Below are 13,600 nucleotides of genomic sequence, written 5' to 3' on the forward strand. Positions count from 1 at the left end.
CAAATATGATGAGAAATGAAATATTGTCTTCAAGTGCAAAAAAACTGACTTTGGTGTAATGGACTTTTCCATTTGGCTTTAGGAATGGTTTTATTAAGAGCAGATGCTAGTAACTGCTTTCTTAGCCTTGAAACGTGGTCTTATGACAGCAGCTTACCTTGGAAGAAGTGATCTGTAGTGTTCTGGCTCCTCTGTCCCTCCTGCACTTCCTAACAGAAAACTTGCTTTGCACCTGCTCCAACTGGGTCTAAGTGATAAGCATCTTGCAAGCCCAGAAAATTGTAGTATCAAATCTCAGCCCCAACTGTGAGGCAGTGCTGTCATCGAATCCCCACTGAGAGGCTTTCTTTCCCAATTCTCAGGGGAAGAGTCCTTTCTCCCCTGGCCCCTTTTCAGGCTTGAACTTCGACCTAACCCTCTTTTTAGGTCCCAGCATGCATTGCACTGGGTGCTCACCCTGACCCAGCCCTGTGTACTCTGCTCCACCCTGGACTCATCCACAGGTCACTGGGGTGCCCAATTCCAGCCCTGGGGTCACTGGAGTGCCCAATTCCAATAATGAGCATATTTATCTTAGGAGAGGAAGTGAAACTTTCTGTTCTTTGCAGCCTATTGCTTTTTTCCCTCAGAAATAAATACTAACGGGCATTTGATATATTATCTGTGATTGATCAGTGTACATTGCCTAATAATATTCACAAAGTTGCTTTCATCCACATTTTCCTTCATAAATGCGTTGTTATAACTCATGATTTAAGAGGGATATACCTATTTAACTGCTAGGGAAATGTAAATGTTTTAAAATCATGCCATGTTTGGGAAAACTCTTATAAGAATTTCAAATAAAAACAGAAAATGCTATTTAAATAGGTGAATAACATTCTAATTGGACTTAGTGTACGTTTTTAAAGGGAAAGAAAAAATACCTTTGTCTTTATGTTTTCCTCTTAGGTTTTGCAAATAGACCAAAGTCATTAAAAATAATTCTTAACCCCCAAAGCCACAAAAAAGAAGCTACCCAGGTCTATTATGAGAAGGTTGAACCACTGTTGAGGACGGCAGGAATAAAGACTGACGTAACAAGTAAGTCATTTTCACAGTATAATTTTGCCACTAAAAAATAATACTTAAGGAAGCAAAATAAGCTGTATTTGTTCTTAGGTCAAACTGAGGAAACTACCTATGATAGCTAAAGCTTTTTTATGTGCTTCCATAACCTACCACAGTCAGGTCCGGGATTATAACTTATTTTGTTTTCTTTTTTTATTGTGTTATTTTTATTAGAATATCAGTATTTTCTCTTTAGACCCCCTTTTTCACACTTTAAAAATTATTAGGAATCATTTCAAGAGGAGCTGCATACTTTTTGATATATTCATTGAGATGTTTATTATTTACACATTATTTCTGCAGATTCGCGAGCAGTTGGTTTTTGCTCTCTTAAATGTTTGTCTTCCCATGGAATCCTTCATTAGGTGGTTTTTGTTCTGACTCTGACCCCTGCTGGTTAGGTCAAAACTAAGCATGTAACTGCAGGTTTAGATGAATTTTGGGAAGCCAGTAGCTTAACTTCATTGCCTAAAATAAGAAAAGTGCTTAGGTTTTTGCTGAGGAAAAAGAAATTGGCCAATGCTAAAGTTAATAGAAAGAAGGTTAGCAAAATCCTTTTCAACTTTTTGAATTTGGTGACCAAATTCCTTTGTTTCCTTTGAGTCTCTTATTTCTCCCATGGGGGGTGGGCTGAAAAGGAGAGTTGATGCTGTCAAAAATCATAACCCCAGTTTGTCTGATTTCATTTCTATGTCACGTCACTAACATACAGTGCAAACTTGTAGTAAATTTAAATTGCTGAAGAGTATTGCATAATAAACCTATTTAGGAGACAAAGTCGGAATGTATTTGGGTTCTCCTAGTCCCATTTATAAATTCCTTGGGAAGGGATTCAGAGTGATGTGGTTTTGCTCAGCTGTAACCATGGAGATGGGTTTCACAATATAAATCAGACTTGATGCCCTCACCTCTGACTTGACAGATTACGGTAGAAGGAAGTTCCTTACAAAAAGTAAACAAAAACAAAAACAAGCAAGCAAACAAAAAACTCAACCACATATTTTTAGGAAGGTCAGCCACTCCAAAAGGCATCTGTTACAATGGCGGTTCAAAAGAAACTGCCATGAAAAATTTAAGAGGAATTTCTGAACTGAAATAAAATTGTAGTGAGAAGTTAATCTTTCACCTTTGTGGCTTTTGGCTTACTTAGAAGTGATTTGTAAGGAAAAGAAACAATGCAAATCTATCATCCCTTTTCACTGACGATTTTCAAAGATTGGTAGAAGAAAAGTTTGAAATTGATATTAGGATGAAACAATTAAAAGTTGAATAAACTTATTGGTAAACTTAATATAATTATTTTGTTTCGTTGATTTAATATCCAGAAGTTTGATGTGGATACTACTACCTATCATTCAGTTCAGCATGTGTGTTGTACCCATAATATCTTTGGAATTATTTCATTAATTTGCTTTGACTTCCTCAGTTTTGACTTCATCATAAATTTGATCTTTTCCATCATCATAAAATGGTTCAGCGGACTGGGTCCTTCTTCGTTCAAATCAAATGGGATGGGGAAAGGTGTGTATATGTGAGAGATCTAACATGCTTTAGTACTGAGCAAGGATTAACATCTCTTCTTGTCAGTGTGACTGTCTTATTATGTGTGACCAACCTGGAGCAGTCAGTCTTTTAAATATTCAGACCCTTTGCGTGGGCTGGAAGTAGGACTCCTTTTTCCTGAAGTCTGAAAATACCTTAACCAAATCTGGCTTCTATTAGGGAGGGGGGAAAGAGGTCCAAATGGCTTCTGAAAAGGCTCCCAACAACGTGCACTAGAGGAAGTTTAAATCCAGATTATGGATGAGGCCACACTCAGGAGTTTACTCATCATGGATTAATCCAAAGTGGGTGTAAATTTTTTATCATAGCATTGTACTCTGGCTTATTAAAGATGATTCTGCCAGCAGAATAGAGATTAGGAAGGAGGAGAAAGAGAATAGAGGAAAGAAAACTGGTAGACGATGAAACCTGACCTAAGAGGAAATGATCAGAATGTCCTTTCCTCCTTTTCCACTGGAGAGAAAAGTTTTATGTCCTTGGGCTCTTTTTTCCCCTAAATTCTAATTATTATTGAATATTATATTTAGTTTAAAATAAAATTAGGATATTACATAAAGCAAATTTAGAATTTTCTTATATATTTGTGCAGAATGGCTAATTATTAGCTGCCTAACACTCCTCCTACAGGCAAAATTATAAAATTGCATCTTTTGCTTATAAACCCACCTTGGTAGGTACATTAGCTAAATATTTATATTTTAAAAGTTTCCTATTTTGTGTGAGGGACTGAATAAACATGTGAATGCTTGAAAAATTTTAGAATATTCTTGCCTGTTTCATGGTATTGTTTTGTAGTTTGAGTCGGGTAATATATCTGACACTCCTTGTATATTATGAAGTTCTATAGAAAGATGCTATGCATGTCTGTTTCATAAATCATGTAACAGTAAGATTCAATTAACACCTTAAAAGAAAAAGAATATAGGAAACAGTAAAGCAGAAAAGGTATGTATTTTCTGCACATCCAGTGTGACCATTATTTTAACCTATCCTGTGTGCATTGCTGAGTCTAAATGGAATACAAGTTACATAATAAATTCTACATGATGATGAATTCACAAGGAGATAGTGTCATGTAAATGAGGCAGGATTTGAAAAATTCTAGCTAGGTACATACACTTTAAAAGGTTGTTTTCTATATATTTCTTTTAAAAACGAAGAGCAAAAAAATTAATAATTGGACTAAAAAATGGGTGAAGGATCTGAATAGCCATTCTCCCAAAGAAGACATAAAGATGGCCAATAGGAACATGAAAAGGTGCTCAGCACCACTCGTCATCAGGGAAATGCAAATTAAAACCACAATGAGACATACCACCTCACATCTGTTAGAATGGCTATTATCAAAAAAAAAAGACAAGAAATAACAAGTGTTGGTGAGGATGTGGAGAAAAAGGAACCCTGGTGCACTGTTGGTGGGAATGCAGACTGGTGCAGCCACTGTGGAAAACATTATGGAGGTTCCTCAAAAATTTAAAAATAGAAGTGCCATCTGATACAGGAATTGTATTTCTGGATATTTATCTGAAGGACATGAAAACACTAGCTCAAAAAGATATCCGCACCCTCACGTTCATTGCAGCACTATTTATAACGGTCGAGACATGGAAGCAACCTAAGTGTCCATCAATGGATGAAGGGAGAAAGAAAATGTGGTGTGTGTATATACACACATACTTACAATGCAATATTTGGCCATAAAAAATAAGAAAATCCTGACATTTGTAACAACACGAATGAACCTGAGGGCATTATGCTAAGTGAAATAAGTCAGAGAAAGATAAATTACCATATAATCTCACTTGTACGTGGGTAATCTTAAACAAAAGCAACTGAACACGCACAGAGAACAACATGGGTGGTTGCCAGAAGTGGTGGGGTGGGAGAAATGGGTGAAGGGTGTCAAAAGGTACAAACTTCATTAAAAAAAAAAAAAAAAGAATCACCACATTAACAAAAATATACTTTTCATTTTGGTTACTGCTGAAACCCTGACCACTTCTGAGTATGTGTCTTTTGAAACAGTTGAGCTGAAGCTGTATTCCCCCTCTGCTACCAGCGCAAATGCTGTATCTTATCTAATGTATCAGAAAAACTTGTGGAAGAACTTAGAAAAAAACGGGGTTATTTTTTTCTAATAACTTGATGGCATATGAATCACAGAAAAACAAGTGGTCAGCCTATGCTGACATGATACCATGTCTTTCTCTTCCTCTCAAAACAGCAGACTTTAGGAATTACACTGGCTAAGGCGTGAGAGAATTTGTGAAGATCATGGATCCGTAGGATAATTCATAAAACAATAAAGTGAAAAAAGGCAACAGAGAAATCAAACTGGAAGGAGCTTTAGAAGCCATCCAGCTGAATTCCCTGTATGTGGTGGGTGTAGTGATGATACTCCTCGTGGATGAACTCCCAGCCTTTGCTTGAGCACACTATGTGTGTCCCATCTTGCATAGAAGAGTCCCTGAAATACCCAAAACAGATACTGTGTCTGCCCTTGATCTCATTCATGATAGGCAGTTCCATCTCCTTCATTCAATCTTTCTGTTAACAAAGCTGCTAGACCTTATCATACTCACTGTCATTATCACGATCAAAGACACTTCTCTGAATTTAGCCTTGATCTCTGTCAGCTCTGGGCCCATGGGAGTGCCTAGTCACCAGATAATTTTTACATCCTGTCTGGCCCTGGTAGAATTATCATGAAAGTGGAGTTTGTTATCAGTTTCATTTAAAAAATTTTTTTCTCCTTCTAGGGTCGTGAGTTTAACTTTTAATACTTTGACCAAGTCTCCTCTTTGATTTTGTGTTTTTCCTTTGGCTCTTTGTCTCTCCTTAAAGCCTTCCCTCCTTGGAAATGCCTCTTGCTATTCCTGATCTCACCTAGCAGAAAGCTAGGCAATTTGATAAAACTGAATCACAAAAGTTGCTAGTAAGCTGAGGCATTCTATCTTTCCAATTTTACCTATATTTTAATAAAAATCTGAAGAGGAGCTGTTCATGTATCATATCCAGCTAAAGAGAGATTTCTGTGTGAAAGATTCTTTTTGTTATCCCGTAAATAATTGTGGATTTATTTGGCCAATCTTGTTTCTAATACTCAGATGTCAGGGAGTTAGAGTTTTGTCTCTGGGGACAATAAAGAGTCATCAGTAGAGGTTTTGTAGGAAAAGGATTTGATCAAATAAGTGAGAAAGTCATTCTGGGCAGGGTAGGGTAAAGACTACTATCCCCATTAAAAAGGCAGTGGCTGGATCATGGGCATTGGCTTGAGATGGGATGCTACAGCAATAAAGACCAAAACAACTGGTCTTGGCCTTGGAGTGGTTGGGAGAGGAAGGAGGGGGACAAGCTAGGAATTAATTTTCCTGTCTTGGGCAGCAAGGAGGGGATATTGGAACAATATATTTGAGAGGCAATATGAAGATGGAAATGACAGATTCCGTTATGAGCTTACTATGAGGCACCTGTAGAACAGGAGAGAAAATGCCATCTCAGTATCTCAGCCCATTATAGAATTTTATCCCCAGACTAAGAAATGTTACCGTAAGTCCGAATCTCATCTGATTTTACTTCAGCCTATTTCCTCATCAACACTTAGTATCAACCTCATTACTTTCCTCCAATCTTGTCTTCTTGAGGAAGTAATATTTAAAATGGTTAGGGTGAGTGGGAAATCCCAGCAATGAGAACTGAGTTCAAAGCCTTGTAAAGAATGGAACCTCCAAATTTCCTGAATACAAGGGGCATAGGGTGTCATTCTCATCAGAAAAGGAAAGCAAGTGAAAGAAAAGGGTAGTAGTAACCTTTTGACACTACATTTGCCCATCAGTCTACTCCTTATGTTTATTTGGAGTGGGATGATTTGAATCTGGCTCTAATTCCAGGGCCCATAATATTCTGTCTAAATGCATATTTCAATTCCTTCTACTGTATCTAAATAGTAGTCCAGATTATTCTCTATCCTTTTTCCCTGTATTATTTTTCTTTATAATCACTTATTGCTACTTTATATTCTATAATCATGTTTTATTTTTTATAAAATGTTTATTGATTTTTGAGAGGGAGCATGAGTGGGAGAAGAGCAGAGAGGGAGGGAGACATAGAATCCAAAGCAGGCTCCCGGCTCTGAGCTGTCAGTGCAGCGCCCAACATGGGGCTCAAACCCATGAGCTGTGAGATCATGACCTGCATCAAGGTCGGACGCTTAACCGACTGAGCCACACAGGTGCCCCTGTACATTCATGTTTAAAGTTAGTGTCTAGTGTCTGGTTCCAGAATGTGAGCTCCCTGACATGGAAGTCTTCGTTCCTTTTGTTCAATTTTCTACTATATTGTGATCAAGTTTCTTTCATCTTTTCTCTCTGTTCCAGGTCACTTTTTTTTTAACTTTTACAATGTCATTTAAAAAAAAAATCACTCTTCTTGGGTAATTTGCATCAATATATAGTCAAACTCCACCTGCAAGATCAAAGATAGTATTATTTAAATTTTTTCCTAAATTAAGATAGCATTTAGCCATAGCATAATTTTAAAGCTAATTTTATATTGGATTTGAAAAGCTTTACCAAAGTGAGCTTTAGCCTAAAAAGCAAGATTTGATCCAATGATTTTCAGCATAAATATTTCTTCATAATATCATTAAGTATTTTCAGTGTATGTATGTAACATTTTGTATTTTGAAGTTTGCAACTACTTGCTGAGGCTATAAATGATCAACACAATCATTTATGATAACTTAACCTTCCAAGCTTATTAATATTAATATTTTATACTTAGTTTTCTTATAGCTTTCTTTTGATCAGAATTTAATCGAGAGAAGTTTTATTCATGTGAATGTTAACAGCATTTGAATAAGCTGTGGGAGAATTACAATGTAATGCTGCTGGATACAGAATGATCCTTTTAGACACCAAGACTAATAATTTTTAACAATATCTAAAAACATTGTAGGAAAAGCTTGAACCATGCTGGCACCAGGGACAGACAGGCATGAAAGATTAATGTAATCTTGCATATAATGATGCACATTCTTACACAAAAAATCCATCTGCAATGTCATGTCAGCAGAAATCTTTGATGGGTGGATACAGCTGGGCTGTCTCTTCTGGCAGTGCTGCCCTAGAAAATGCTAAATGTGGCTGGGATGCTTGGTGCCATCTGCAGTGTGCCAGCTTACCCTGTCTCCACTGGCATTTACAACACTGCATAGGGCATCGTGACCGTAGAGACAGCGATAGGGAGTGACAGATTCATTTCCTCAGAGGATCCGGCTCTGGTGGGTCCATGCCGCCACCTTCCTCGTCTTTGGGCCTGTTATCATTGGTGTTGGCTTTGCTTCCTTTTTTCACGTCCAGCTTCTCTTTTTAGTCTAGCAGTTCCAGATACACATTCTTCTAGTATGAAAATCTTACACTAACCTTTCAACTAATTTATCCGTGTGAGGTTGCCAAAGCGCTTTAACATTGACTGTCTTGATGCCAGCTGATATGCCTTATTTTCAAAATACTGCTGCTCTTCGGCTTCTGATTTAAAGGAAATGTATCTTATTTATAATATCAGGAAGGGAACACTGAACAGACAGGCACCAAGATAAATGATCTAACTGCTGCATGTGGGATGTCCCCAAATGACTTACGTAGTTGGAACAAATATATGACCCTCTTTTACATAAAGCTATAAAACACATCAGGCAAGTAACACTTAATCCTCTTTCTCATGATTAAAATATAAATATTCAAGAATAGATGTTGTTTTATGACCTGACCATATGTTTATGATATTATTTTGCCAAACTCAGTTAAAAAGTGTAGATCATTGTTTAAAACTTTCACCTTTTTTGTGTGTTTGTTTTTAAATAGTAACAGAATATGAAGGACATGCTCTGTCACTCCTAAAGGAATGTGAACTCCAGGAATTTGATGGGTAGGTTATATTATCAATCTGTATATGGAATATAGCTTATGTTATGAAATGTCGTCATTAGTTTTTAGTGACATATTTGGGACTTATAAATATTTCAGTATTCGTGGTGTATGTAATTAGACTCCATTTCGTTCATATCTATGTAATAACAGCTAATGATGATAACATGGTGTGGTCATCTACCTCTCAGGACCAGGCATAGAAAAGCAAAAGGAGAAATCTATAGAAGTACTTGGAAATCAAAGGGTACCACGTTCTACTGACCTACTCTGCATATATTTGCATCGGCAGTCCTCAATTCTTGGCTTTAACCATACGAGTCTCTAGAAAAACCTTGATGGAAGACACACCGGCTTATGGTAGAACTGTATTGTGATTCTCTTTTGCAAATTTATTGATGGTGTTCATAGCTACCCACTGTTTAATTTGGCTGTGATTGAGGGTAAATATTTTATAAAAACAAATATATTATTTTCAGTATGAATAAAAGATGCTAATTTTAATTCTTTCATAATTTAGTGGCTACCAATTAAGTGTGTTATCTACAGTAGTCATTGGAAACTGTCGTTGGCAATATGTTGCTGGAGTGCATAGAAAATGTTCACTGTCATGCAAACATTAGAAACAAGGCAAGTGACTTATACTTTAATGGCCAGTTTAAGAAAGTAGCCAAGTCAATTTGCTAAAGTGATGGATTGATGTGTAAGACACAAACATTTTAGGGAAGATTTTTTGCAAGGGTTAATATTTCAGAGTTTTAAAAGGTGGCCAGCATGTGAATTACTTGCATCACATGAAGATGGGCAGGAAACAAACAAGTACTCATAATCTCAGGCAGGAGAGTTGTGTCTCTTTAACTGTAGATTGGAAGGCTTTGCTTTTCCCAAAGAACTAGTAGAATGTTTTAGGGAGGAAAGTGATGAGGTTGTTTCCCCGTAAATGCTTAATATTTTTTGGTAAGAAACAATATTAGTGGATGGAGAAGAAAGTTTGATAAGTAAAATAAGCCTTTTTTTTTTTTTTTTAAGTTTATTTATTTTGAGAGAGAAAGAGCATGAATGGGGCAGGGGCAGAGAGGGTCTCAAACAGGCTCCATGCTGTCAGTGCAGAGCCCGACGCAGGGCTTGATCCCAAGAACTGTGAGATCATGGCCTGAGCCTAAATCAAGAGTTGGACGCTTAACTGACTGAGTCACCCAGGGGCACCAAAACAAGACTTTTATAAAAGGAATTTGAGAAGAGTAAATCTAGATGGCAACATTGTATAAATATTGAGGATGAAGAGTATAAGGTAGGAGACTACTTAAGAGCTTTATACTTAAAGCCAGACAGACAGATTAACAGGCTACATTTGGGAAATTATCTTGCAAGTATACAATTTAAGAAAAGTAACTGGAGGAATCATGCCCATGAGCTACCACCTTAATATGCTGCATAGTCACACAACTTGTGAGTATATGAGTGTGGCTGTATTGCAAGTAAGTCCTTTTTTCAAAATATGATTATATAAATAATAAGGATAACAGATATCATAGATATTAGACCTGGTCCTGCCCATCAGCATTTTGAAGTGTTCCACTAAATGTGGTGTGTATAAATAAGTTCTGCTGGTAATTATACCAGGTAAGGATCAAGAGAAATTTTGCAGAATGATGAAAGACTATTGCTTAAGGGTAGTATAGTAATGCTGTTTTCTTTAACTGAAAATACTTAAATTTTTTTTATTTCACATGGCAGGTATTGTTATTTAGCAGTGTACCCCTAAAAGGCGCACAGATCTTTTAGTTATTATCCACATTTTTTTTAACTTTTTAATATTTATTTATTTTTGAGAGAGAGAAAGAGAAAGAGCGCAAGGAGAGAAGGAGCAGAGAGAGAGGGAGATACAGAATCTGAAGCAGGCTTCAGGCTCTGAGTTGTCAGCACAGAGCCCAACGTGGGGCTCGAACCCACAAACCATGACATCATGACCTGAGCTGAAGTTGGACACGTAACTGACCCACCCAGGCATCCTGTATTATCCACATTTTTTTAACCACAGAGTTTGACCTAACCATTCTATGATATAAGTTCCAGTGATTTAACAGTTTCTGAATTGTACAGCATGCTGATTTATTTAGGACTTCTAATAATTTAAAATGTCTATTGAAAATCATCTATTTTGTAAGATTCTTTAAATATCTCATTTTCATGGGCCCAGTTTTTCCCACTGGGAGCTAGGAAAACTTAATAAAATGCTAATTTTAAGTCACTCCACTTAGAAGTAAATAGGTATATATGGAAAACAATGGAAACAGTTTCTTTAGACAGCTTAAAAGAAAAATTCTTCACATGTATGAATTTTGTTATTTTGTTACTTAGATTCCATATGTAAGTGAAAACATATTTATTGTGTTTATCTTTCTTTAACTTATTTCACTTAGCATAATACCCTCTAGGTCCTTCCATGTTGTCATAAATGGCAAGATAAGAGAACAGATTGGTGGGTGCAGATGGGAGAATTGGGGTGTGTGACATAGGTGAAGAAGGTCAAGAGGCACAGACTTCTAGTTATAAATAAGTCAGGGAAGTGTAACGTAGAACATGACATCTGTAGTCAATAATAGTGTTTTGCCTGTTTGAAAGTTACTAAAAGAGATCCTGAAGGTTCTCATCACAAGAAAATAATTTCGGGGGGGGGGGGGTGTGTGGGGGGGGAGTAACATTGTATGCTGATCTTCTTGTAAAGATCACTTGGCAATGCATTATGCAATGCAATGCATTAGTCATTATGTTATATACCTGACACTAATGTTACATGTCAAGTATGCTTCAATTGAAAAGAAAGAACAATTCTCTCACAAGTATTTGAAAATGGAATGCACTCTATTTATGGGTTCCCTATTTCTGAACTTGATCAGAGAGAGGTTATTGGAGTACTTTTTGAGAAATAGATACAAAAGATTCAAGGTTGGGGATAAGGTACCTGCAAGATTCTATGATCTTTCAATGAGAGAGGGGCTCACATTCCTTCAAGAACTTGAGCCTGAATCATTTCTGCCTGATTAGGATATCACCTAAAGGTATTTAGACACAGACTGGAGAGTTTAAGATCCAAGAATGATTCTGTGCATGTTATTTAATAAAGCAAAATGGTGGCAAATACTGTTTAAGAAATGTCACTTGCTAAAATTTTGGAGTTTTTAATGAGTTACATATTTTGTATGAAGACACAATATGAAATAAGAGCCAATAGGAATGCATCTCTCAGTACTCAAGACAGCTGTTGTGCAACTCTAGTGTGTTGTAGCAAACACTCTAAGATCCATTGCTAAACCTTGTAGGAGTGTCAGTTTTTACTTGCCCCCTATTTTTACTATGCATGAATAGAAAGTTTTGTAAAGGCAGAGGAAAGAGTAATGTCAGCTGCACAAACTTGAAGCAGTAACAATTGAATTTACAAGCATCAATATGGTTAAGCTAATCTATAGCTCTTATGCAGTTATAAAAATATCAATATTTTCCTGTTTTGCTTCATAGTATTTTATTTGAATTTGTTAAGTAACAGTTTTTTTCTCCTTTTGTTAATTTCACCATTAACTAGGCCCATAATGATTTAGACATTGACATTTTATCGTATTGTCCATGATACCTGTCTTCCTAAGTAAGGTATTTTTTAAAAAGTACCTCTTTTCAAAAAAGAGAAAGTTTAAATCAAAACCTAATAATATATTGAACATTTCAAGGATGATACTGGTTTATAAACAAATAAACACCCGTTTAAAAAAATGTGTCACTTCTTATACAGAAAAGTAAGGTATCAGCCCCAGTGGCACTTTTCTAGGCAGAATCATTGTATTTGGGGGCACGGCAAGAAGGAGTTTACTTATTCTGAAAACATAAGTTGTACCCCATGTGAAAGATTAGTTACTTTAAGGTTTATATTTTAGGATAGCACAAGTGTGGTCAACTTGTTATAAAAAGTTGTGGGTGTTTTTGTTTGTTTTGTTTTGTTTTTTTGGCATTTTGTTTTGTTTTTGCCTTTTCTTGCTATGTCCAGACTCTTGTGATAGGTTCGCATTAAGTATATCCCTTAGGTTGAGTAGCTATACCTGGAGCTGATCCTAATGATACAGTAGTTGTCAACATAAATATGTTTTTTTCCTAACAAATTTAGTTCCACATTGATTCTACTGGCAAACTGATTTTCAAAATAGTAAACCTCTCTCGTAAGGTGATTTTCATTAGGTTTTACCTATAGGAAAGGATTATAATCCATTGAATACTAGTAGTGCAGTCTGTAAGGTTGAATTGCCTCTGTTTCAGTTCCCCCTTCTGTCACTTACTGTGTAATGACCTTGGAAAAGTTACTTAATCTTACTACGTGCTAGTTCCCTAATTTGAAATTGAAGGTAAAAGCATCTATTGCATATAGTTATTGTTCAAATTAAATGAGTTCATACATGAAGGGTGCTGAGAACAGTGCCAGTACATAGTAACTATTCACTAAATGTTACTTTATTGTTGCAATGAACATTTGTTATAGTTTCAAAATATTTAACATAGAATGTGTTATGAAAAAATTTCCAAGGCTTTTGTAGCAGAGTATGTTCACAGAGGAGGCATCTCTATTAATTCTAGCAATGAGTTAACATGTGATGTGCAAGATGCTATAACCGGATGCAGGATCCCAGGGGTCAGATGTTGCTATATTAAATGGAAAAGCCAACTTCTTCTATGCTAAATTAGATGCTTTGTTGGATTATTTTAGGTGATCCTTTTAGATCACACATACCTCAGCAGGTAGAAAAGGCATGAATCTGATAGTTATAATTAAGTTTCTAGAATGTTTCTCTGAGACACAGAGATCTTTGAAATCATACTGATTAAGGTTCACAGCAAACCTTGGCTTCCCCATTTATAAAGATGAGGCAAATGCCCACTTTATAGAATTCTGAGGATTTGATAGAAAAGAATCAACACATTATCTGACATAAAGTTGACCCTCAGTAGATACTATC

At 36.3% G+C, this 13,600-nt stretch overlaps 1 protein-coding gene across 6 annotated transcripts in view; it reads left to right on the top strand.

Moving 5' to 3' along the window:
* The window catches only part of CERKL (ceramide kinase like), a 131,814-nt gene that overhangs the window by 74,335 nt on the left and 43,879 nt on the right, over nucleotides 1-13,600 (top strand). For 5 of the 6 annotated variants that reach the window (XM_019461155.2, XM_053907223.1, XM_019461159.2 and 2 more), the window contains exons 3-4: nucleotides 952-1,083; nucleotides 8,538-8,601. In XM_019461155.2, coding sequence (XP_019316700.2) covers nucleotides 952-1,083; nucleotides 8,538-8,601 — 196 coding nt within the window. The remainder of the gene's footprint in view (nucleotides 1-951; nucleotides 1,084-8,537; nucleotides 8,602-13,600) is intronic. The other variant, XM_053907209.1, reaches the window with a different exon arrangement.

The sequence above is a fragment of the Panthera pardus genome, unplaced genomic scaffold (assembly GCF_024362965.1).
Source record: "Panthera pardus isolate Hobbes unplaced genomic scaffold, ASM2436296v1 HiC_scaffold_10, whole genome shotgun sequence".
In the NCBI taxonomy this organism is placed as follows: Eukaryota; Metazoa; Chordata; class Mammalia; order Carnivora; family Felidae; genus Panthera; species Panthera pardus.